The following is a 27,815-nucleotide window of genomic DNA, read 5'->3' on the forward strand; positions in this document are numbered from 1 at the left end:
GAAAAAGATTGAAAAACATTACAATCTCATAATATACACAAAAGTATTTTCTAACAAGCCAAAAATTTTTTTAAGTTGATGAGGAATCTATTTTTCAACTTCCTTTAAATTGGAATTTCACCTTCTGAGAAATTCCAATAATTATTAAATGATGGTAGTAGATGTAATTTGGAAAGAAGACCAGTAGGAAAACTGAAGTATATTTTGAGATTGAGATTTAAGTTGTTGAAAATTATTATGATATGAGCCAGTATATTCTCATTTCTGAGAAACTAAACTAACATAAACAACCATGGTATCAAACATATAGCTAAAATTGGCAACAGTCACCCATCACACCTCTTTAAAAATCTATGTTCATCAAAGTAACCTCAGTGTTTGGAATTAGGGATTTTATCAGCACATGTAAACCTCAACTTATAAATTAGTTCCATGAAATGCTGTTTAAATCTTTTTGGGAGGGTGGAATAAAGGAGACGTCACAAAAGGTTTCATTTATAATGTGGGTCCTCGGCTAAGTAAGTCTGAAAACCCACTGGGCCGGAAACATTTTCAAACAGTTGCTCTGCAGGACAGAATGAAAGAAAATTCCAGCCATACTTGATCATGCACCACTGATCTGAGGCTGAGTTACTTGTTCACAAGGCAGAGGCTTTTTTTTTTTTTCCCCTAGTTTTCTCTGAATGACTCTTGAAAAGAAAATGCCATTCAGTTAAACATCCTGTGTTAGGGAACATTCATCACTCCACTCATCTCTCCTGTAGATGTGTTTATTCACAGCTCTGTGACGTCAAGTACTGTGGGGTCAGCTTCTCCCAGGCACTTCCCTCAGCCACCAAGCACAAAACTTGGGAAATCAAGAAAGTTGGGCAGGAATAGATGGAATCACTAAGTTCACCTAAGGGCTATGTTTTTTTGGGGTGGGCTCGTATCTCTCAATGGGCTGGTATCTCTTTTCTAAGGCAGAGCATAAAGCTCTCATGCCCACAATGGACAACCACACATCTACAGGCAGAGCTGTCCTGCGCTGTTTCTTCCCCACTCTACCGAACACGTCTTACAGATAACTTTGCTTCTCTCACATTGGAGCTTTCAAATCAGATATCCCCAACAGAGACGGAAACACAAGGATTTTTCAGACGCCCCACCAGAAAATGCATGTCAACTGGACCATCTGGAATCAAGCCTTGTTATTCTACAATGCACTGTAAGATCTGCCTGCACTGACAGGGGCAATTCCCACGTGCTCCGCTGAGCAGAGTAACCTGGGGAGGAAAGAAAAACATAATTCTGCCCTAATCACCAAGTCACGGCAACAGGTGCCCCATGAATAGCAGTTCTTTTGACCAATCTCTCCATTTTTTGGCTGTAGACAAAATGAAGTTCCCCGTTTGGGTCTATGTTAGTTCCATTCTCACTTTCACAGAGCATCAGCCAACAGTGGGAAAAACCTAGCCAGTTCAGATTTCTCAAATCACTTTTCACTCCTTTTCCAAACTCCACCTACTACAGGGACAAAGGTTCTAATTGGAAAGCTTGAGAGGAAATAAAGAGATCAAACTCACCAAGAGCAGATTACAAGAAATAAGACCTTCCTGCATAAGAGAAAAGCATGCCCTTGTCTCCTTGACAGAAATCCATACAAACCTCAAACAATTGCTTTTTCTCTCTTGCAAAAGCCTTGCCTTTGCTTCCACCCTGCAAGCCACCTGATGATTGCTCCTTTAGATGCTACATGGACTCTCCTTCATTCTCTACAGCCAGAACGTTTTCCCTGCTGTCATCCATGACCTCTTGCAGAATTCCAGTTCTCTGGCGATCCTGACAAGCACCACCTCTTGGAAACCTGGTCCAAGGAGGTGTTGGAGATTTTCAGATAGTACAACAGAATACTACAAAGAACCCAACAGAATATTCCCTACATAACTCCCACTTAGTTATTTTTGACTTCCCTTAACACCAAAAGTCACTGCCTGTATGAGGGGTTCTCACTCCCCAGCCTTCTACAGTGGATGCCACAGAGAACCAGTTAATTCACCATACCCGGAGTAGTTCAGATTAGAAGGCACTAGACTGAAAATATGAATCTGTTCAAACCCTGAGATTTCACCATTTTATCCTTACAATCACCTGTGTTAGATATGGGGGTCCTCAGTTCTAAAATTAAAATAAAAAGTAAAATAAATCATAAGCCATTTAATCTTTCATCCCCTTTTTTGGAAATGTTTAACATTAGAAGCAAGTGTCCGAGGATGACATGACCACCATATGGATTTATCCAAGAAGCAGGCAGAGTGACCTGTTAATGTGATGAGTTTGGATCTCAGGGGTTCCTCTGTGACTTTGTCTAAGACTCAAATGGAGACATTACTTGGCTTCAGTTTCACACCTGCCTTCCATACTCAGAACTGTGGTTTGGCCTCAAAGAATAGCCTAGATTTTCAATCTAGTTTCATTTCACAGACTGTTCCTGATATTTTTGCCTAGACATATGAGGCATACCACAGAGGTTTGTGGACTGCAGTGTAGCATGATTAAAAGCCCAAGTCCTGGAGTTGGACAGGTTCAGAAAAAAAAAAAATCCAACCAGAGATACTCACAGCTCATAGGGTTGTTGGGAGGTAATGCATGATAAGTAATAGTAAGGATGAAACCGAGTTCCCCTAAAACCAAGTTCCTCTTCTGAGTTTATGATTAACCTCTCTATCCAAAATTTTATGCCCTTTCCTGTTACATCCCTGTTCCTCTCAGGACTGAGGAGTATTGAAGAAAAGAGGGGATTAAAACCAAGCAGGATGCTGTGGGGCCCTCCTGGGTATAAAAGCTCTTCTATGTCCCCTGTTCCTTATTTGTAGAAAAAGGCTTTAGTCTCATAGGTCTTCCCTGAATTAAAAAAGAGCAGACCCAAGCTACTAATTAGGGAAATGAGGAAATGCAGAAACAAAAGAAAGCAGTTAAGCAAGAAAAGTAATGATAGCTTAAAAAATAGTTCATCATAAAGAGTCCTAGTTCCTCCTCAAGGGATATATGTGACAATCTGATGCATGTCTTTGAGTTGCTGTACAGGAACTAAGACCCCCATCTACACTGAGAATGGTGACTACATACTGACCACAAGCACTAGATCTGAGACTGTTGGAACCAGAAGAGGGTTAATGGTTAAGACTCCTGAAGCAACACCCTGTTACTTCGCCACCAACCAATCAGAAGAAAGTCCACAAGCTATGACCCTCACTCCAAATGTTCCTTTAAAAATCCTTCCCTAAAAGCCATTGGGAAATTCAGGTCTTTTGAGCATGAACTGCCCATTCTCCTTGTTTGGTGTCCTGCAAACAAATACTGCATTCTCCTTCACCACAGCCCAGCATCAGTAGATTGGCTTTGCTGCATGGCAGGTGAGCAGAACCACATTTGGTTTGGTAACATTAATAAATAATATTAATAACTAATATTTACTTAGTTCTTACTATGCTAAGTACTGTCCATGTTTTAAGTCATTTTGCTTTCAAAATAACTCTGTGACAAAGACTAAGTATCATTATTCCCACATTACATGCAATGACTAAGACATAAAGAAGTTAGGCAAGAGAAAGTTAAGTTACTTTCCCAGAATCACACAGCTAGTTGGTAGAAGAATCAGAATTTGAATCCAGGCAATTTGCTTCTAAAATCCATGTACTCTATTACTATATTATATACATAAAGCTGAGTGACTGTTAACTAACTCACTATGATATATTCTCCTCTATCATCTGCTTAATATTATAGTTCCCCATATCCCTCATCATGTCTATGTCTTTATTTATAACATTTTGGCTGTATTTCGCATGCTCCTGTCTCTCATTCCCCTAACTCACTCCTACAAAATAATAAGGATGCAGCTCAAGTCATGATCTCTACTAAGAAGCTTGCATCTGCCCCTTCTGGGCTGAGATGCTTGTTGCTTTTCCATAATTCCTCAATACCTGTTCATCTCACCGCCAGTATCTGTCAGTGTGTCCAGATTCCTCCCTTAACTGAGCTTCTGAAGGATAAGAGGAAAGCTTTCACTTCCATATCCCTAGGGGCTTACAGGAGCACCTGGTACACAGTAGCTAGCTAATTGATAGTGAATTAATAAACAAAACGAAGTCTAATTACTACCCCATAGCATCTGGTAGGTTCCCTTCACAAAACCAAACTGCATCTGCCTTAAGTATATTTGGAGATGCACAAGGAATCAAGTCTCTAGGAAAAGTTGGGTACCTGAGGTGGCATTTAACCCAGAGCCCAGGCCTCATGGAAATTCAACAAAAAGACTGGCAGAAGTTAAAGTAAATGGCATGAAAAGGTTTTAGATCTAGCTAGGAACTCCATGGAACACTGAGATGAAACCTGCCACCTAGAGGAAGGTGATTAGTTCTAGGGTCACCTGGAATCACAGGTAGCCAGCAGGAGACTCACCGTTACTTTGGATCAGCTAATGAGAGGCCACCCCCCACAACCACTACCATGCTTTATCCCACAGCCATCCTCTTCCGTCAGCACCAGCAGTAGGATTAGCGTCAATAAAGGGCTGTCTGCATATTTACACACTGTAATTAAGCCCAAGTGAAGAGCTCTTTAGGGATATTTATTAGAATGCTAAATCACCTCAGCTTGTAGGTTACCTTTGGCCAGTGGTTGGAAGAGAGAATTAAATAAAACATAGACTCTGTAATGACACTGCAAATTCCCTCCAGGCCGCCTCCCACCAGAGTGCCTGACCACCTCATGCTATAAGGATGTGGCTCCAGATGGCTGAAGATGTCGTTTCTAACAAGCTTATCAGGGCTGAAAGTTCTGTAAAATGCGTAACCTATGTAACTCTTGATTCCTGCTAATTTAGAATCTCCAGGTCCCCATGAACAAGGTCCACTCAGTTATATCTGATCATCCTTGGAGGTGGCTCAAATGTGCCCATTTAAAAAAGAAAAAAAAAAAAAAGACATGGATGTTGCTCAGTGATAGAGTGTGTGCTGCACGAGGTCCTGAGTTCAATCTCCAGGACCTCCATTAAAAAGAAAAATAAATAACGCTAATTACCCACCCCACCAAAAAAGAGTTAAAAAAAAAAAGAAAGAGAGAAGGATTTAAAAAAAAAAAGGAAGAAAGGAAAGACTGGAGGGAAGGAAGGGAGGGAAGGAGGCAAGAAAAACATAAAAAAAGAGAGACTAGGGGGAAAAGAAGCATCTTCCATCCTGCAGCACCCATGGTCTTCTACCCTTGCCCTGGCCTTTGTTCAATGCTCCAGGGCCCAGCCCTCTCACAGGTGCCACTCTCCATTTCAGGGGATGCTTCAGAGCTGTTAAAATGCTTCTAAGTATTACTGTTTGGAAAGTTTTCTATAGCAAAGTGAGAGACTGGGGTGGCCAAATGTTTTGTTTTGTTTTGTTTTGAGGAAAAAAGCTTAAGGTCATACCCAAGGGGGTACCAATGCCAGCTTCCCTGCTTTCTGACATCTTATAGCCATGGTCATCAAAGTGTAGGGCCTGGACCAGCAGCATCTGCACAACCTAGGGACTTGTTAGAAATACAAATCAGGATGGGGGAAGAGGGTGATGGGTATAGCTCAGTGGTAGAGTGCATGCTTAGTATGCAAGAGGTTCTGGGTTCAATCCCCAGTACCTCCATTAAAAATAAAAAATAAATTAAAAGTCAGGGACTGCCTCCACTCCCAAGGTAAAAACATAACAGCAGCAACAACAACAACAATAACAACAGAAATACAAATCACCTGGCTCCATGCCAAAATTTAAAAAATAAATACTGGGGTTAGAGTCTAGCAGTCTGTGTTTTCATGAGCCCTTCAAATGATTCTAATGGACACTCAAGTTTGAGAACCTCTCTTCTAAGGAATTTCTATAGAAAAAAAAAGTTACGTTTTATTTCTAACCTGAATCTTTCCTCACTCTAGGATGCAGACATGAATTCCTAAAGGAAAGGATAAGCCAATGTTAGAATGTGGTCAGTCATCTTTCCTCTGAAAACATTAAAACCATATATTATTGGATTGAAATACCATGTTTAGGATTAGTATGAGTTCCTTCCAAGAAGCCCCTCCAACCCTCATGCACACTGACTGACTTCTCCAGGCCGCACCTTATCACTAGATCATCCCATATACATCTAAATCACAGGCAGAGATAGACTAGGCTTATGAAGGAAACTTTTCACTCAATTCAATTCATTCTATAAATATTTGTTTATCACTGACTACATGCAAGGGAAGGAATCTTCCTTTGGGATATATTAGCCAACAAAGCCAATACATCTCCTTCTGTGGAGAGACAGACAGACAACAAATGGAACTTTATCAGGAAGTACATTAGACAGTGTGTCAGAAAGTGACAAGAGTCACTGCCATCACACACACAAAACAGAGCAGGGAAAGGGGGTTAGAAGTTACAATTTTAACTAGAAATAAGTTTCATTGAGAAGGTGATGTTTAAGGAAGGTACACAGAAAGGTGAGGGAGTTAGGCATGTCAGTAACTGGGGAAAAGGCATTTCTAGATCTAGGGTGCAGCTAGTGTAAAGGGTCAAAGTCAGAAGCAGCCCTGGCTTGGACAAGGACAGTTATCCTGGAATCAAAATACATTGACTTGATATGGTATATTTGAAAATAATTACAGTTTGAAATAATTTCAAAATAATAACTAAAATAATATAGTAACGTAATTCAGGGCTCCCTGGCTCTCTGAATGAACTACGGTCTTAAACAACAAAGATAGATGTTTGGCATGAAATCTTCCCTATTACCTCCCTGTGAGCAAGAGCATGAATTAGGAAAGAGAGTTCCATTTCTATCATTTCTGACTGAAGGTAACAAAATTGGTAAAGATTTTTAAAGGAGTAGCTTTCAACTAAAAAATACGTTAAGTCAAAAATATACTGGATATAAGCCCAGGAGCGGGATTCCTGGGTCATACAGTAAGGGAACCCTACTTCAGGATGACACCTGCACCTCAATGTTCATAGCAGCACTATTTACAATAGCCAAGACATGGAAACAGCCTAAATGTCCATCAACAGATGACTGGATAAAGAAGAAGTGGTGTATTTATACAACGGAATACTATTCAGCCACAAAACTGACAACATAACGCCATTTGCAGCAACATGGATGCTCCTGGAGAATGTCATTCTAAGTGAAGTAAGCCAGAAAGAGAAAGAAAAATACCATATGAGATCACTCATATGTGGAATCAAAAAAAAAAAAAACAAAAACAAAAACAAAAAAACAAACCATAAATACAAAACAGAAATAGACTCATAGACATAGAATACAGACTTGTGGTTGCCAAGGGGGCGGAGGGTAGGAAGGGATAGATGGGATTTCAAAATTGTAGAAAAGATAAACAAGATTATGCTGTATAGCACAGGGAAATATACACAAGATCTTCTCCCAGAGAAAAAAATGTGACAATGAATATATATATGTTCATGTATAACTGAAAAATTGTACTCTACACTGGAATTTGACACAACATTGTAAAATGATTATAAATCAATAAAAATGTTAAAATATATATATATATTTTATATAAAAAAAATATATATATATATACACACACATACATACATACACTACTGGCAGTTGATTAGAAATTAATATGGATAGAAATACAATTGTCCAAAATTCAAGGATATCATAAACGGGAAGGAAAATTTGGAGGACTTAAACTACCAGACATTAGAATTTTCTATAAATCTACAATAATTAAGACAGTATGAAAGGATAAATCTATTGGAAAGAACAGATAATTCAGAAACATTTTTGTAGAGATAAACATGCAATTTATGACAACGTCATACTATAGAACAGTGGGGAAAAGATGATCTTTTCAATAAATGGTGCTGGGTCAACGGGATATATCTATATGGAAAAAATAAATCCTGACCCTTAACTTGTACCATACCCAGCAATCAATTCTAGGTGGATCATAGATCTAAATGTGAAAAGCAACACAATAAAATTTATGGAACAGAATATAGAAGAATATCTTTGTGACCTTGGAATAAACAAGGAAATTCCTTAAACAGGACACACAAAGTACTAACCAGAAATGCAAGAAAGGGTAAACTGACTATTTCAAAATGAAAAAGCTCTACTCATGCAAAGAAACCATTAACAGAGTTAAAAAGGAAGGTGTCAAGTGGGAGAAGACATTTGGAACACATATAACTGATAAAGGATTCATGTCTAGAATACACAAAGAACCCTTCAATCAAAAGGAAAGATTAACTAATGGAAAACAAGAGGGATGACATGAACAAGGAGTTAACAAATGAGGACTGCCAGATGGCTAATAAACAATTCAAAAAAATGTTTAACTTCATTATTCTTTAGGAAAGTGCAAATAAAAACCGTAATTATGTACTTGAACATGTGCACTAGAGATAATTAAACATGGAAATATTGTGCTGGTGAAATGTGGAGCCACTGGAACTCTTCTACACTGTTGGTGGGAATACGATTATTGGTTTAATTACTTTGGAAAACTCTTGACAGTGTTTATGAAAAATAAATAGTGCTTACTCTAGAACCCACAAATTCCACTTCTATATATATCCAACAAAAATACATATGTTTGGGCACTAAAAGACAAGTGCAAGAGTGTTCATTTCAGCATTATTTGTAGCAACCAAAAGTCAGGAACAATGAATATGTCCATAAGTGGTGAAACTGATAAGTTAACAGTGGAACATTTATACAACAGAATACCACAAAGCAGTGGAAGGAGAAAACTACCGCTATTTGAAAGGACAATGTGAATAAATTTCAAAATCACAATTCTGAGCAAAAGAATCCTGACATAGAGTAATACAGAATGTATAATCCTATTTATAAAATGAAAAAAACAGGCAAAATCTAAAACACTCAAGTCTGTTGAGTTAGAAGTCAGAAGAATGGTTAGCATTGAAGAGAAAGGCAGGGACATGACAGGGATTCCTGGGATGTCACTTTGCGATAATTCATTAAGCAGTGAATGCATGATTTGTGCATTTTATGTATATGTGCTATGCTTTAATAAAAATATTTTTAATGGAAAGGAAAAATAAGGTAGGCTTTTATTGTAATTTTAATTATTTATAAATGTGACAAAGCAGTTTGGTGGATAAAAGCAAACCAAAAAACTGGGTGTCCCAGGTTTGAGTCCCAGCTCTGTAATTTAACAGCTGTATAATTTTGGGTCACTCACTTCACCAATCTGGACCTCAGGTTTTGCATCCATGAAGGGGATCTCTGCCCACCTCACCGGGTATCCTAAATACTAAATGAGATAATCACAGAGAACTGTTTTGTGAATTCTTAAGTGTCATATAAATACATATTGAGACTAGTAAATAAATTGTGCATTTAGAATGTAGATTTAGACTATAAATAGTCTTTCAGTAACAAACTTTTCAGAAATGCATTATAAACACTGGTTTTTAGTTATGATTATTGTTATTTTTTTATAACATTTGAAGATCTTACAATCCTTGGCTCAAATCTTTGATGGCAACAAGGACTGAAGTTGAGTAGTACCTGCTCGTCTCTGTCAATGGACCACGTATTCTCAGGCTCACCACAATCTTCCCCCATCCATTTTCATAGCTAGACTGGTTATCATAGGAATGAGTTTGTGATCCACAGAAAAAAATTACTATTACTTTTTTTTTAAACTTGTCCAAATCAGAAGCCGCAATTAGATTGCAAAGGTCTGGACTGAACCAAAGAGGTCAGGGCCTGCTGGAGAGGGAGCCCATTCATCCTGCCTTTCCTTTCCCTGTGCTACAGACATAAGTCTCTGTAAGCTCCTACTAGAAGCCATCCCTTTTAAAGCCCTAACAGCTCAAGGGAAGAAGGTGCCATTCAATCAAATTGTGGCACTGGAATATCTCAAAAGCCAAAGGCAAGTACAGATGGGCTGTACGTTGGGTTCCAGCAGCAGGGATCTGTCAGACGTGTGCTGCGTGTGGTCCGCAGTGATGAGCCCATTGGGGCGTGACTCTGCCCTTCTGGAACTTATGATCTACTTAGGGAAGCTGTTCCAACACAGGAATCTGTTGGACTGACAAGGGGAGTCAATGCAGAACAAGAGCTGCAGTGAAGTCATTGAGAATATGGACCTAAAATTCAATGAGCCAAGGCCATTTTGCTCCTTCTTCCCAGAGAAAGTAACCCCATGTCCCCTATGGAGATGACCCATGAGTTGAAGTCAATTGGAGATGAGTGATTTTACCTCAAATTATCCAAGTCACTCTGCCCAGACAAGAATGACTACAAGAAATAAGAACAGGACAAAGGACATTACCGTCTACATTAACTAAATACACAGCCTCTAATCTCAAGATTTCACTAATGGACTTTAGAGGAAAAAAAAAAGGAAGAAAGGTAGAAAAACTCCTTAGTTAGAATTACATGTAGTAAATGGACTGTAGTATGAAATTATAACAAACCCAAAATGACTTGGTCTGTAGGATTTTGTTCAAAACCGATGCCCGGATGTGTTCCCTGGACTATCTTTTCTCTGCAATGCATGGGGGGAGTAGATAAGAGGGAGAAAGTCTGATGTCCATATGTATGAGAAATTTTAACTTTTGGTCCTTTAGATACTAACTTATCAAAGACTCAATGCAATTCTTCAATGAGGAAACCTATTTAAATTCTGGCATTCCTAAATATTTCTGTACATAATATCATCTATTAACACTGATGGAATCATTGTTCCTCAAAAGGCACTTTAAATGAATTCTTATTAAAATTAATTCCAGGACTTACTTTTGTACTTAAACCCTCAGACAATGTGAAAAACCAACACTCCGAATTTGAGTCATATTTCTCTTTCCTACACATTTAGAAACAGTCTTAGTGGATTTTGGAAACTATGCAAAACGTCTCATTTTTGATTTAGAGAAAGTGAGGTTATGAAATTCTGGATAACACATGACGACTTCCCAGGCAAAAGATTTTTTCCTGGGAACCTAAATTATCAACTAAATCTACCTTACCTCTCTCCGCTTAACGCTCTCCAAACATACTACACACAAACTTGTAAGATACAGAACTTCCATTTGGGTAACTAAACTTTCTTCTTTCACGATTGAAAAAAAAAAGGAGAAACAATTTATAAAAGAAATTCCTGATTATTTATTGAGTGCCTGTTGTATGCCCAGTATTTTGCATACAAAATCTAATAAAGATCACAACAAAAAAGAGATGCAAGTAGAGACAGGAAAACAGACCCAGAGGGTACACCTAAAGCCAAAAGAGTTTCAGTCTAGATTAATATGAAGAATGTGTGTGTGTCTGTGTGTATGTAACTCAATCATTCAGAACAACAATACAGCAGTAGTTCAGACTTAAGGGTACCCAAACCCACCTGAATAACTTCATAAAATGTCCATTTCTGGGTCCTACTCTTAACATTCTAAGTGAGGGTATGGGGAGACAGGAGCAGAAACACTCCAGGTAGCCCTCCCTTGAGTTCAGCAGCCCACACTTGAGACACTTTTCAGTAGAGTGAGACCCTAATTAATAATAAAGGATTTGGGTTCCAGGGTCAGAGATCTGGGTTTGAACCCTGATGTGGCTCAGATTCAGGAAGGTTAAGTGGCCTCTCCAGTTCAGAGTGAAGTCTGCATTTAGGAAAACATAGGTAAGAATAACAACCTGCAGTGTTACTGTGAGCATTGTATCGGATGATGCATATAATTCCAGCCACCACTGACTGAGTGTTATCATTAGCTGCAGACCACACGGATATCTTGCACCCCCATACTATGGTTTCCAGGAAGTGCTGACCTTCTTACCTCAAACTGAAATGATCAAGGGCTCTCCCTCTCAGGCTAACAAGAACTTTTCTTTCATTTTCTGCCACTCTCTGTCCCTAAACTATCTTTCTGGAGATTTTAAATGGTGTATTCATTTTAGCACTTCAGAATTTAGGCAACATTTACTCCCCCTACCTTGATTCAAATCAAACCCTATATAAAAATGTGCTGGGGGTATAATGGTACAAAAGACAGAAGGCATAGCTTGTAACATGAGAATTTTTGTAGTCTCAGAACAACAACACATAAATTTAAACTAACAATTCAAGATAGTACTTGGTTATATATCAATATATAATAGAGATCAGGGGGCCCAGTGAAGCTTAAAACATGGAGAAATCAATTTGTCCTGAAATAATGGGAAGAGACCTGAAGGAAGCCATGGAACCTGAGTTACGCAAAGAAGAATGGAAGGAATTTGTTGTTCTGGAAAACATTGAATATTTATAAATAAAAAGATAATACTATAACACCTTGCTTCTCAAAGCTTGCAAAAGTACGCTCAAAGTTTCAGCCACATCGGTGTCACCTGAAAGTTTGTTAGAAATACAGTGGTCCCTTGGTATCCACAGGGGATTGGTTCCAGGACTCCCTGCCCCCGTAGATACCAAACTCTGCAGACGCTCCAGTCCCTTATATAAATAGCGTAGTATCTGAGCACAACCTATGCACTTCCTCCCACATACCTTAAACAATCTCTAGATTACTTCTAATACCTAAGACAATGTAAATGTTATATAAGTAATTGCTAGGACATGGCAAATTCAAATTTTGCATTTTGGGACTTCTTAGAATTATTCTGAATATTTTTGATCCTTGGTTGGTTGAACCCAAGGATGTGGGACCCACAGATATAAGGAGGAGGGTCAGCTGTACAGAATTCCATGCTCAGCCCCAGATTTCCCTAATTACAATCTGCATTTTAACAAGATCTTCAAGTGCTTTATGTGCATTAAGGTTTGAGAGGTATTAGTATTATGATACTAGTGCTTACTAGCACACAGTACCTATCACCCAGGCTCAGCAATTACTGTGAAAGGTTTTCAACCTAAAGTGGAACCAGATGATATGAAATGGAGAATCTCACATATGCCCCTTTAGAAGAACAGAACTTAAGAACTGACTGATTTCCATAAATGCCAGACCTACAGAAGACCAAGACCTATCTCCTGACCAATGAACATCCACAAAGAATCCCTCCCCATCCTCAAGCCAGTGAGTTTACTGCTTAGACCCCAGCTAGACCCCCCAGTCTTTGCACTACCTGACCATGAACACAGCCTCCCCAAACCCTCGGCAGACTTCCCTGTACCTTGCTACATCATGCATTTCCTGAAATGTAATTCCTCTGCTATTCCCAAATAGATTCAATGTCTGGTAACTGAGCTTGCCTCAGTTTACCTCTTTATTTAGGTTGACAAATGCATGGTCCACCTTGTTTTATTTGTACCCCTGCCCACTCTCTCACCTCCATTTTGGATTATTTTGAAGGAAGTCCAGTAAGTCATACCATTTCATTGGTGACTGTCTCACAAGGTGCATCTTTAAAAGACATGGTCTCTTAGAAAGAATGATAACTGCAAGACATTTGCCATATTTAAAATATAGTCATTTCTAAGTATCATTGAATATTCTGGGAGGATCTGAATAGGTAAGGAAGAAGAAGGATGTTCTCTGTTAGAAGAATCTGCAGAGATTTCACTGGCCTGCTTGGAGCTGAGGGTTAGTCTTCTCAGTATTGGAGAGTTATAACACTGAATAATGCCCACAGAACTACCCAATGCAAGGCACAGTGTGTTACTAATAATATTAATTATGTCAAATGACTTTTGTCAGATGTTGTGTAAGGGGTCAGGAAACTAAAATCTAAAAAGTAAGGGGCTTATTGTTATAAATGACTTGCAAAGAGAGGAAGCAAAAGGGATTAAAAATGTTAAACCTTATTTTTAAGAAGTCTGTGAATGGTTAGGCTACAAATAAAACTAAACATGTAACACCCTACTTGAAAATTCTAGTTAAAACCCCAAGTTACAACTGTCATCATGGCAAAGTCTGTCTAAAAAGAAGGAATCAAACCCAAGAAATGCCAGCATGTGTATAAATAGTTCTTGAGGCGCAAACAGACCCCAGATAGGTGGCTAAGACGTTTGGGAAGACTTGTAACCTCAGGGAGCCTTCAAGGATATGCCCCTCTATTGAATCAGGTGACTGAAATTACAGTGGAAGCTTAATGTTGAAATAAATTCTCAGAAGCTATCTGGGGGATAAGGTGTGAAAGAAATGTGTGATCGATGTTACAATGCTTAGTATACTTGGATGTAGAGACGATGAAGAAAATTAGATACACTGGAAACTAGACCCAAAACAAAACCAATTGATTACAGAGTGTAACAAAATGGTTAATTTCTGTGTCTTAAGGGGACTCCAAGGGGGAATCTAAAAACCACGGCATATTCGAGGAAGATAAACTCAGTCAGAGGGAAGGGAAGGTTAATTTCTGGAGGCCCCTAGATGTCAGACTGAGGATCTGGAACTTAATTCCACAGGCAGCAGAAAGTCACAGGAGTCTCTGGCGGGATAAAAGCAGCCCCTCAGGAAGGTGCCTCTGACAAGAGCAGTAAGCAAGAGCGAGAGCCTAGAAGTGGGAGGACCAGTGAGGGGATTGCTGAAATAATCCTGGCCCGAAAAGATAAGCCCTGGAATGGCTGAGGAAAGTCAACTGAACGTCAGCCTTGAGAGGTCCCCCCGCTGCTCTTCATACAACATAAAAGCTCTCCTATCTCCCACCCAGGACCCCATGGGTGCCAAGCTAGCAATCCACCATCTGCCACAGGAATGTGAGCACCCACTAAGAAGACAATCTCCAGCATCATGGTGAGGGATAAGGGATACATGACTCCAGATCTCTACAGACTTTCCAATGAGTTTGACTTAAACTTCACTGACACAATGGAATGTTTGTGAATGAAAAGTTTAACAAAATGGAGAAAAACATTATTCACCTGAATTTCTTTAACAATATGATTTTTTTTTTCAGATGAGCAGAGTGATGGATTTATTTGGAAGAGCAACAGACTTATTTGGAAGGGGTGACTGGATTAAAGCTTGAAGCAGCTTTTTTTCCCCCCAGAGAGAGAGAATGACGGGAAGGGAAGGGCCAAAGAACAAGACAAGAGGAACACAAGCATGACAGTGGGAGACAGTGCCCAGTGTGATGAGACACCTCCCCCGACCCCTCACATTGGCAGTAAAGTTACCAAACATACAAGATAATTGATGTGGGTGGACATGCATGTCCCTGGGTATAAACCAATTAAAGAGCTAAGTGTCAGCAGACCTGAAATCTAGCTTATATGAGCAATTAAATTTCTGTAAGTCAAATGCGAGAGCATCTCTTAAAGGAACTCTCTAATGAGTCCTTTAACAGTATGAATAACTCATGCCCCAATTTATCTGGTTAGTAATTAAGGTGCTTGACTATCAGGCTTTCTTATGCTGGGGTGGTCCCATAACTCCTCCCTGGAGGCATGGCAAGCAGGAGAAAGCGTAGTGACATGATTTGTAAAATATTAACTGTTTAAAATAGGGCTGGGGGTGGGGGTCGGGAAGAAAGATCTGGAAGCCTTCCAGGACCTGGCTGAGTGATGTGCCTCGTCTCACCTGGATAATGATGTTGTCAGGGGCTGACTGAGGGATGAGCGGGGTGATGGTGGCTCTTCTATTCCTCACTAATGTCCCCATCCGAGCATCCATTTTCTCATTTACGATCTCCTTGACACCGACTCTATTTACATGGCATCGGGATTAATCAGCCAGGAGTTTTTTAGCTGCAGGAATCAGGCAATCCGTGTAACTCAGCGTGGCAGCGTGACATTATCACCAGCTAAGCAATATTCGCTCTGTATGATCACCATCCCCAGGGAACTTGCTGTGTGATAGGACTTCAGGTGCTGAAGTCATAAAGCATTACACTCATCCCTGAGCAGCTGCATGACACCTTTCCTCAAGGACAGCCACAGAAAGCCCCACAGTGGATCCAGCCTGATTTATTAGCAGGTTGGGCAAGGGCACCGCAGAAGTTTCCATCACCCACTGCTGCAGGGAAAGGTACCCAGCCTCACCTCCTTACATACAGAATTATCTGAGACCTAAATGCAACACGCTGGCTCGGTGGCAAAAGGATTTCTGTCAAGGTATCCAACTCACTGCATCAATTATTCGTTGGCCTGCATGTCATGCCCCAGTGAGACTATGAACACTTTGATGGGTAGAACAGAGACCTATTCATTTGAATCCTCAGCTCCCCACCTGGTGTCTGGTACAAAATAAGTTCTCAGACTATATCTGGTAAGTGAATAAAAGAACGAAGCGAGTTTTGGTGAATGAAATAAACTTCTCTCTTTTTAATTTTAACTCTCATAAGTTGAAATAATAACCAGTTATTGATGGGGAGGGAGATGCATTCTAGATCAACTGACTCCTGCCTGGTAGATCAGGGGCCACTGTATTTTCACCTGGTAAAACTACTCAGCTAGTTCAAAAGAAATTCCAAGGTTTAGGCTAACATACAGTCAGTCACCCCTCGGCATCTGTGAGGGATTGGTTCAAGGGCTTCCTCTGAGGGTACCAAAACGCTTGGATGTGCAGGTCCCTCACAGCAGGCCCCCTCTGTATCCATGGGTTCCGTATCCCACAGGTATGGAGGGCCAAATTTGTATCAGAAGGCAGCACTAACCATTTTCTCACCTGACTATCCTTAAATGTTGAATTCCCCTCCCTTTCTACATGTGAATTAGCAGACAGGGGACCGAAAATGGTTGCTATTCAGACAGAACTGTGTTAGGCTTCCTCCTGCACCACTTCCTATTTCTGTAATGTTGGCCATGTGTTCATTTCCTTGGAGCCTTGGTTTCCTTATCTGTAAAAACATCTAGACCATCATGCCATTGTGGTAACTAAGGGAAGCACTGAGAGTAAAGGTTCTAACGCATTACCTGGGACTTAGCAAGTGCTCATTAAGGGGAAGGTACCACTGTTAATTAATTGTCTTGAGAGAAATTAGCAAAACTTGGTTTGTGCGAGTGGTTGGCTCTGTTGGCTGAATCCTCAGGAAACCCTTTACAACTCAACTAAGCACTGTTACAGAGACCAGCCAACCAACCAACTATGGGAAATAGGACTGGAGACTCCGGTAGTCATGTGCTAACCCTGCAGGTGTATCCCCAAGGTTCTCACCTCCAAGCAATTCTCATTTTCTCTCTCTTTCTCTCTCCTTCTTTTCACTGCTGGGGCTTAACAGATTACACTGGCTTACTTCTAAATCAATGAAGCAGATGTGTGACCTTCCCCAAGTCACTTAACCTCTCACCACTTCTCTCTGCTCATTTAAATGAATCAGTTGGACTAGATAATCTCTAAAGTCTTTCTGGCTCAATGATCTGCGATTCTAGAAAAAGAACACTCACAGTTCCTAGATAACACATCTAGAAGTCAGCCCAGTTTAAGATACTATGCTAAATGAAGGACTATAATTTTCTTAACTTTCCTCTAATGGGGAGATTAATATGTATTAAGCCCACAGGATGTACAGACCCCATGCTAGATGCTCTCATATAGGATTTCAATCAATAGCTATACCCGACCCAAGAAAGCAAATATCCTGATGCGATGTGAGTTTATGCTTGTTTTTATAGGAGGATGTTTGGGTCATTCACTGGCAAATTAGCATCTTTCTGTAATACTGGGTGAGTACCATAAAACATCTGCATTGTAGTCAATATTCTCTTCCACTAGTCAAGGGCATGGGTTTATCAATTTGGGAGCATGTTAGTCATGTTAGTCCCACTAAATCTACCTACTCAGTCTCCTGGCCATATACTACTATTCAAAAATTCTTCTGCAAACATCAGTCTTCATGTCCCTCTCCCTGCAATTCCTCCAAACCAGAGTATGTTGTAAACATGCAGTAAATGTTAGCTCGCTTATTCCCAACAAAACCCCAGAACTGAAAGGAGAGCCTCTCCATTTTAAGTGTATTGTGTAGATTCTCCATGGGACATTCAATGAGCCCAATAAATACTCACTGAACTCTAATGCTGTGTCAGGCCAGAACTAGGTATTGTGGATACGGGTGGAGGTAAATTGATCAGGTCCTTGATTTCATAGACACTAGAATTAAGGGTGTGGAACAGACATCAGTCAAATCCAAGCACACACCACTGTATGTGTGTGCAAGCGTATGCATACATACACATACAACTTCATTCTGTCTCTAACCCACTCTTATCCAAGTTCTAGGTTGGTAGGTAGGCTCTTTATCTATCCTTGTAACAGAGATTGAGTTAGAACAAACTGCACTCTAGGCAGAGAGAACAGCTTTGTGACATCTCTGAAGGTGGGAAGGAACATTGTGGCAATGAAGAGTTGACAGAAGGAGGGTGTGTTTGGAGTGCAGCTAGAAGAAAAGAGAGGTGCCAAGGGTGAGCTCCGGAGGGTTATGCAGGTCCGGAGAGGAACGCCATGGCATATAAGAATGTACAGACTCTGAAATGACCTCAACCGTTTTCCACTTGAAAAAAAGACTTACTTCTTGGAGTCATAAGAACATCTCGTGTTGGCGGACTGCTAGTTCCCACATTCAATACTTAGTACCAGGTGACTTCACACAAATCTAATAATAACATCAATAACAATGGCAATCATTCAGTGAGAATGCTTACATACCCAAGCTAAGCCTCCACCTACATCACACAGTATTTCGCCCTCCTATCTGCACCACGAAGTAGGCATTATATTGACCCCTGGGTAACAGACAAGAAAACAGGGTTAAATATCTTGTTTGAGGTCAAACAACTGTTACTAAGTAATTGAACAACATCTAAATCCAAAATCTGTACAATTCAAAAATCCTCTTTGCTTTTATCTATGCCCTACCTCATGTGTCTGTTTTCCAACCCCAGAGCTCTGCTATGCAAAGGGAAATCACAAATATAACAGGTATAGACATATATTAATAGGACTTTTTAAATATAATTTCACAGAAGTGAAATAGCCAGTTTAATTAGTATTTTATTGTCATTTGGAGGGATACGGAAAGGCTGAGGAAAAAGTTTATTCATGACCCAACTCACTTGATTTTGAAAAGGAACAAAACTTTGCTCAATGAGTATTATTTTAAATTGAATATTACTCAATGAACATTATATTTTAAAGGCAAAACTCATTTGCACATTATGCTGAGTTTAAAACTGAAAAGATTTAAAAAATATAGGGAAAGAGAAATGGATATAAGGGGGGAAAATGACACAAGAGAGGAGAAAGATTGGCTGGTAACCAACTAGAGAGGAAAAAAACCGCAAAATCACAAGCACAAAAAGAGAAGAAGAGACACACCGGGAGTGAGAAATGTCACAACATGGAGATACACAGGGGGCCCTGAGTCTTCCAAGAATCTTTGTGCCTTTCACCTGAATCTCAGAACCTCCTCCGTCTTATCGCTGCTCTTCGAGAAACAATGAGAAGGATAAACGGGGGCTCACAGTTATCAAACTGCTCAGAAACTGGTGTATTTCCGAATGGGACAGCTTAGCTCACAGAGAGCATCATCATCTACGCTGAAGCAGATGCTGAAACAGATGAAATCACACCGAAAGTCAGAGTTTTCCCACCTCTGTGTGAAAATACAGACAGAACAAACTCTCCTCTCCCTAATCCTTGAAATGATTAGAGGTCATGAGGATGATCAGGCATCAGCAACAGTTTCTTCTTTCATTTATGGATAAGTTACCTCATTTGGTTCCATTAAAAGTAACTTTCCAGTGATCCTTTCCAAACTCTTTCAGATTTTTTTCCCATTTCCAAAGCATTTTTTCTAGCCATGGCCCATAATACTCATCAAATTAGCAATCTGAAAGCAATTGATTCCTAAGATGACTATGGACATGATCAATGACTAGGGCTTGGAGATGCAGAGTAATGTCATTTGGCAAACTGCCTTGAAAGACTTTATTTCCATCCTTATTGAAAATGGCAGACTATTTTGGAAGGTTTCTGTGATAATGGTAGGAAAGAACTTTGCATTAACAGCCTCAAAATGTGAATGACACTCAATCTACACTGAGTCCTGACTTTTCAGCCATTATTTTTAACGGCTAGAGCCCATCTTCTCTGGGCTTCCCTCTGACACTTAAAAGCATATCTGTGTTTCATACTAAACTCTGTATCTACTCTGCTTCCCTTGGGTTCCCCTTCCCAACTTTTCTGTTTTAGGACCCTGTGTTTCGGCTTTCCGAAGTCAGAAATCTGAACTATCCCTGATATATCGTTCTTTCCCATATGTTATTCTATTATGTTCAGAATCTCAAGCATATGCACAATCTGGTGGTGCCAACGAGACAGAAAGGAGAGCCCACTGGACACAGAGGCAGCATTCATGACCTTTTAACCGTCAGACCCAAGAGCAGAGCCTCACTGCTTCTCTGTGCACCTGCTACCCAGAGATCCATTCCAGACACATAAATACACATATGATGCATAGACATGTGTCTATCAGCAAGGACTCTAGGAGTTGCAACAATTAACAGCTGAAACTAGATTTAGCAAGAAAGAGAAGATGAAGGGAAAGTTATGATATGCTTAAAGGGCATGGCATGGATTGAAAACCTTGGGGCTGAAATCAGGCATGAAAACTATGAAGATCCCAAGAGTACTCCCTGTCTATTGTCTATCTTTTCTTGATCTCTCTGCTTATCTGCACTTATTTTTCCCCCCCTCTTCTGCTCCTTAGTCCAAATGCTGGGTAAAATATGTCCTCCTCAAAACAACCAGGGTTTCCAGCAATTACAGAAATAGCTGCTCTCCCTCAGTCCCAGTCCCAGTTTCCCGGGGTGGGAAATCTAACTGATTTCACCCAGCTGTAAGTTCGAAGTAAGTCACTTACTATAAACAAGCCTGCTGGGATCCTCCCCTCATTGCCCCACAGATATGTGGCAATGTCTCCAGAAAAGAGGGGTCTTGTGAACTGGGTGCTTCTCACAATGTCTATGCCAAAGGGAAGTGACAACAGAGCTGTTATCACCTGAAAGGATCACTGATAAAGGCCATCAGACGAGGCTGGGATAACACACTTAACTCCCTCCCATCTCCTCCTCACTCGGCACACTGAAGACTGCATCACACCCTCCAACTCACTGCTGCAGCCATCAGTCTAGAAGCAAAACTTGACCACTGGAAGGGTTTCTTGCCACAGTCACTACCAAATGTGTCCACACCATAACCTGCCAGCAGAACAAACTCATCATCTTTCTTTTGAAAGGGAGGCAAGGTTCAAAGAATCAGTATCATGCATTACACCCATCCCAATGCTTATTTCCCGCTGAGCCCCAGTCTCACAGCTACAAGACGGTGATGGTTGGATTGCCATCTGGGGCACAGCACAGGCTATCCAAAGTGTGTGGTCACTACAGCCAACAGGTAAAGATGGAGAGCTTGAACAAAAGCACTGCCATCTAAAAGTAAAGGCTAATTTCTAAGCTCTCGCTTCAGTTAATTAATAAACTATCATGTAACAATTAAAAAGGTAAGGAACCTCTCATTCTACAATCAAAAAAAGTACAGGTGAGAAAGACTGAGTATTCCCATTAACAGTATAAGGAGAGCATCTGGAGTATTGTTGGTTGTTCTTCCCTCCTTGAGGTTTATTAAGTTTTTGCTGCTTTTCTTAAATCCTCGCCCCTATTCCCTTATTTTCTGAGTTCTGTTGCCTACAGTACATGTGGGTATTCTGTTTCCAGGAGAACTTGTCAGCCATGTGAAGTGAGGGAGCCCGGAGCTGGTGAACCTCCCGGATAATGAACTACATACAGAGTTAGGGGAAGCAGCTGCATGTGGTACATTAATCACTCCTGATGCTCCGGGAGAAGTGAGATACAATTACAAGCCAGCTAATCCCCTAGTTCATCGGTAGTAGGTTGGGGAAACTTAATCAGTATCATAAATGCATGTGGAAAGAGATATCCACAGGACGGCTTGGAAAGAACAGAGATAGACAGGCCAGTGCAACAGGAAAAATCTCTTATTTGCTCACATCTGGAAGCACCCTGGTTAGGTCTTCATTCAATTGTGTAGCAAAGAAGATCTCACCAACAGAAATGGTGGGGAGAGGTCAGGAGGGAAACTCACGGCTGTTAAGTCAGCTCCATTGGCCACACTCCGGAAGTATCAGAAATGAGCCGAGTGAGGAGGCCAGAGTCTGCTTGAGGAGGTGTGCGTGAGAGGCATCTGGGAGCTTGCCACCTGTCCTTCCTTCATACTTCAATTTGAAACAACACTAACAGTTCTAATGGAGAAAACTGAGCCTTTCTCCAGCTCCATCTAAAACCTAAAAGATGGAAGAAATATGTCTCTGATGGGGATGGATTACTAGGACATGGACCCCTTATCCCTTTTTCTGCTAGAAATCCTCTCACATTTTTTCCCCATAAAAACTATGTCTCACTTGCTTTTCTTTTTAATAAATATATAGTGAGTTATGCATTTACCTGTTTTTACTAATTAAAGATATAAAAATGCTAACCTGACCTCTGGATCACTTTGAAATAACCAGTGTTATCCTCATCACGTTAGAAGAGTATCAACCAAAAGCTGAATGACTTAGCTCTTCTGTATAATTAAGAATACAATTATAGGTACAATTCCAAATGGGCATTTATAATATCAAAAAAAGAGCTTAGGATATTGACCACCACCTTTTTAATCCCAATCAATCTCTACATGAGATGGAGACATTGCTGCAGCTGATCTCCCAGCTCCCTACTTCTTTGAGGGCAGTTTTGTTCCAGTGTTATTGTAAGGTGTCTTAGAGTATCTTGCTTTGGTGAAGTTTTCCAGCAGAAAAATCTTCACACTTATCATTATGCACACTTTTTGGGGGGGAAGCGTAGGGAATCAGGTGCTTCCCTTCCCACCAAGAATGTCCCTTCCCGCTGATTTAAAAAAAAAAAAAAAGCACCTCCAACTGAACCGAGGGACCTAGAGTCCTACCCTTCGGCCAACATCATACCGGCAGAACCAGGCTTTGGTAGATGTGTGAAAACCATACTTACCATAAATAACATATTAAAAGTTGATCAGGATGCTATGTATACTGCTTAATGCCAATGAGGTTTTCCACAGACAAGGCTCAGGATTCATTGACTGATTGCAAACAACACCTATAATTCTGGATTTTCCTTCTCTAAACTGTTTTTATCTGTCAATGGTAAATCTCATACCTCAATAAAAGTTATTTCACGTCTGGGGATCATTAAACCTACAATATGTTTTAGAATAGACTAACAGTTAAAAGGCTAACACTTCTAAAACTCTGATACTCTAAGTGCTTTATCTGAATGGTTTCATTTAATTCTTATAAAATTCCTATGAAATCGACATTATAATTAATATTCCCCTTTTATAACTCGAGTCGTATTTATTAGAAGTGGCAGAGTCAGAATTTGAACCCAGACAGTGTGGGTCCTAAGTCTACATATGTACACTGTGCCATAGTGTTATACCTGCTAGGGACAGAGTGACATTAATAGCCTTCCCTGGATGCAAATTTTGTTTGTTATTTTTAATTTAGCCAGGATGAAGAAAAAAGGTGTTTGAGACTTTCGTAATAAAAAATGCTAAATTTTAAGTCTGCTTTTAGATACCAATTACAGGGAGTATTTGTGAGTTAGAAATAAGGAACCAGTGCCAGTATACTTCACATACAAACACACACACACAAATACACACACACAATGCTGAGGAGGCAGTTACTGACACTTAACAAGGCAGCTTAAATTCTCCAGCCCTCCCAGCCGGTAGGTGACCTCATCAAGCTACGTACGTTGCTTGGCCCAGACAGGCATTGCTTCTCTCTGAGCTGATTCCACACTGTTCACAGTGGAGATTTCAACACAAGCAAGAACGACAGCTGTTAGAACTGGCCAGAGCTCTAGCTCTAAGACTTCAGGGGCTTCCTTAGGGGGCACTTCTTTCTTTTTTGCGTCTCCTGAATATTTCCTATGAAAATATCTAGACTCAGAACAGCCAACTCTCATTTTAGCGAAGGAAAACTCTCTGTGAAAAAACCTCAAGTTCTAAAATATTTCAGTGGTGTCCTCATCATCCTCCCTTATTGTGCAGGGTTCCATTTATAAAGAAGCCTCCATTTTTTGCTAGTACTCTATCTGATCATTTATGTTTTCAATTAGAAGCAAAAGAAAGCAAGCTGGCCTCCTAATAGATTCAGAGATTGTAATACGTCCCCATGGCGACACAAATTACGTAGCCAACTGTGATGTGCAGGGGCACACACTGTAAGCCAGTTCCTAGAGAGAGGGAGAGGGGAGAAGTCTAAGGGCAGGCAGCTCTAGTGGCAGCTCAGTAAGAATTAAACCACCATAATCTGCTTGCATTTCTATCTGGCCTCTGGATCCAAAGAAGCTTGAACAAATATTGGCATATTTTATAAATGAGCTGTGGGAGTAGGGAAACCCAGTGTTTTTCTCAGATAAAATCATTTCCAGGCAAAATCATGGGGAAATTTGGTGCTGTTCTCAAAATATTGAATATTGTATTGTTATTCCTGCAAACGACTCATCCAATTCTTATAATATCCCTTTGAGGTAAACACCAGAAAAGGATCATTAGTCCCAATTGCTTCAGCTGGAAAGGCTAATAGGCAAAACCAAGTCCCAAACAAAATTTTACAAGAAGGAACTTTCTATGTTTTGTTTGGAGGACATTTTATATATTTGTCCATTTCTCCACTTACGCCAAATGTCACCAAACAAAGCTATAGAGGGAAAAGAAGATTTGTTAAAGGTATGAAATTGAGACTCCATAAGCTTTTCTAAATGGAAAAATAAAAAAGAAAAGAAAAGAAATTTCTCCTAAAGTTGTAGAAAATGTGTAGGGGGGAAAAAAAACAGCAGGGAAGGGAAAGTAAGCACACAGCAAAATAGTAAGATGAATCCCAGAGTCAGACAGCGGGGAGAGGGTGTTGGTTTGCTCTGAATCAGCTGCTTGATAACTGTGGTCCCAGGTGAGCTACTTAAACCTGTCTGCCTTTAACTGGCAAAGTGGGGATCGGGGTGAAAGTACAACACCCCCCGCTGGGGTGCTGAGGGTTCAATGGTTAAATGGAATAATACACATTTAAGATTTGCCCTGGGCGGGAGACACACCGCAAGTGTAACAAAGGCCATGAATGTTAGTACTTTCATCAGAAATGAGAAATGATATGGATACGAATATGATCTAACTAAATATCCACAATCTACGGGAGGGGAGTTGGCTTCCCATTGGCTGAATCAGTTAAGATATTTATAATACTCAGTGTTATACTCTACCTTCTAATCTCTGCCAACAGGTCAGCAGAGACTGGTTCTTCTTTTGAAGATAGCAGAAGAAAATAGCAAAGTTAACACGTGATAGGCTTTGTGTCCAGAATGCAAAAATATGCTAATAAATACCACAAAAATTTATGCCAAAATAAAAAGGACTCATTTACAAAAGCAAAACATGAATAAACTACCAAACCCAATGAAGTTAAGTAACATGAAGGTAATCCAAAAAGTGTAGGATAGAAAATATATATACCAAGCCTCTTTATAAACTGACAGAAAATTCAGGCCCTGTAATAACGCTGCTTGCTTGTTCCACAGACACTCCTAAAACTGAAAGGTGCCAAGAATATTTTAATATTCTCAAGCATAAGCCAAAGTATCTTAAATTTATCTGGTCTGATTATTTCCTGGTTCTCAGAATAACTGTGCTCAGCCCATCCTTTCCGGAGTAGTTGGAAGCAGCCTCCTCTCTTCTCTGGCTCTCCTCTGGGTTCAGGTGGGAGGCAAGGCATGCCTTTGCCACTCAGTAGCTACCAATGAACCACCTCCTAAGATCTCAGCAGCTGATCAATTTTTAAAGAGACCAGACAATCTTCCACCACTGCAACCTACGCTAAAGAGAGATGAACATCTGACCATCACACTGAAGTTTACATAAACCCATTTCCTCACAGGATTAAGCCAAGTAAGGCTACATAATACCAATTGAGTCCAGGAAGCTAGGGACAAAGTGATACACTTACATCTTTCAAGGATTCCTAAGTCACTGTCATCACACATTCACCATGTTACACAACAGCCAGTGTCACCACAGAGAAACACACCCTACTCTATGAAATATGTGTGCTGCTTTAAACTTTAGCCCATATTTTTCTGGCTTAAAGACTTAAACATAAGACAAGACACTGTAAACCTCCTAGAAGAGAACACAGGCAAAACATTCTCTGACATAAATCCTAGCAATATTCTCCAAGGGCAGTCTACCCAGGCAATAGAAATAAAAGCAAAATAAACAAATGGGACCTTATTAAACTTACAAGCTTTTGCACTGCAAAGGAAACCATAAGCAAAACAAAAAGACAACCTACAGAATGGAAAAAAAAATTGCAAATGATGCGACTGACAAGGGACTAATTTCTATAATATATAAACAGCTCATACAGCTTAATAACAAAAAAAAAACCCAATCCAAAAATGGGCACAAGACCTAAACAAGCAATTCTTCAATGAAGATATACAATGGCTAATAGGCATATGAAAAAATGTTCAATATCACTAATTATCAGAGAAATGCAAATCAAAACCACAATGAGGTTATCATCTCATACCAGTCAGAACGGCCATCATTCAAAACTTCACAAACGATAAATGCTGGAGAGGGTGTGGAGAAAAGGGAACCCTCCTACACTGTTGGTGGAAATGTAATTTGGTGCAGCCATTATGGAAAACAATGGAGATTTCTCAAAATTCTAAAAATAGACTTACCATACGATCCAGCAATCCTACTCCTGGGCATGTATCTGGAGGGAACTCTAATTACTCTAATTAAAAGATACATGCATCCCAATGTTCATAGCAGCACTAGTTACAATAGCCAAGACATGGAAACAACCTAAATGTCCATCAACAGATGACTGGATAAAGAAGTTGTAGTAAATTTATACAATGGAATACTACTCAGTCATTAAAAATAATAAAATAATGCCATTTGCAGTAACCTGGATAGAACTGGACATTGCATTCTAAGTGAAGTAAGCCAGCAGGAGAAAGAAAAATACCAAATAATACCTCTCATATGTGGAATTTTTAAAAAGACACAAATGAACTTATTTACAAAATAGAAATAGACTCACAGACCTAGAAAACAAACTTATGGTTATTAATGGGGAAAAAAGGGTGGGAAGGGATAAATTGGAAGTTCGAGATTTGCAGATACTAACTACTATAATATAAAATAGACATACAAGTTTCTTCTTTATAGCACAGGAACTATATTCAATATCTAGTAGTAACCTATAATGAAAAAGCATGAAAGTGAATATATGTATGTATATTATGAAACATTATGCTGTACACCAGAAATTGACATAACATTGTAAACTGACTAAACATCAATTAAAAAAATAAATTAAATAAAATAAAGGCCGATATTTTTTTCCAGTTTTCTCCTTGCCACATTGAATTTCTCTGGAAAGCTAATGTTCTGATCAGTAAAAAGCTCAGCAGCAATTTTGTTTTATTGACTTTGTTTCACTCCACATTTAAATATGCCAGATAATAATTGTGGGAATACAGTATGGAGTCCAAATCACATACACTGCACACAGGGATGGAACATTTGTGGATTCTCTCAGTAATGTTTTTGTCCCAAGACTCAGGGATAAGTTTCCTCCCTGAGCAGCTGGAATGGTCCAAGTAATAGACCCTCTAACTTTATTTTTATTTATTTATTTTATTTCCTGTTTTATTTTATTTTTATTTTGTTGGGGGGGAGGTAATTAGGTTTATTTTTTTCTTTCCTTTTTTTATTGAAGTATACTCAGTTTACAATATTGTGTCAATTCCTGGTGCACAGCATAATGTTTCAGTCACACATATA

At 39.8% G+C, this 27,815-nt stretch overlaps 1 protein-coding gene across 6 annotated transcripts in view; it reads right to left on the reverse strand.

Annotated features, from left to right (window-relative positions):
• Positions 1-27,815, reverse strand: part of SORCS1 (sortilin related VPS10 domain containing receptor 1) — a 468,902-nt gene that overhangs the window by 336,836 nt on the left and 104,251 nt on the right. Inside the window, exon 1 of one of the 6 annotated variants that reach the window (XM_072971846.1) lies at positions 15,501-15,707. The exons of the other annotated variants lie outside the window; for them this stretch is intronic. Within the exon in view, the coding sequence (XP_072827947.1) occupies positions 15,501-15,593 (93 nt within the window). The 5' untranslated portion in view covers positions 15,594-15,707. Of the gene's footprint in view, positions 1-15,500; positions 15,708-27,815 lie in introns of those variants that run through there. 6 annotated transcript variants of the gene reach the window in all.

The sequence above is a fragment of the Vicugna pacos genome, chromosome 11 (genome assembly GCF_048564905.1).
Source record: "Vicugna pacos chromosome 11, VicPac4, whole genome shotgun sequence".
NCBI lineage: Eukaryota > Metazoa > Chordata > Mammalia > Artiodactyla > Camelidae > Vicugna > Vicugna pacos.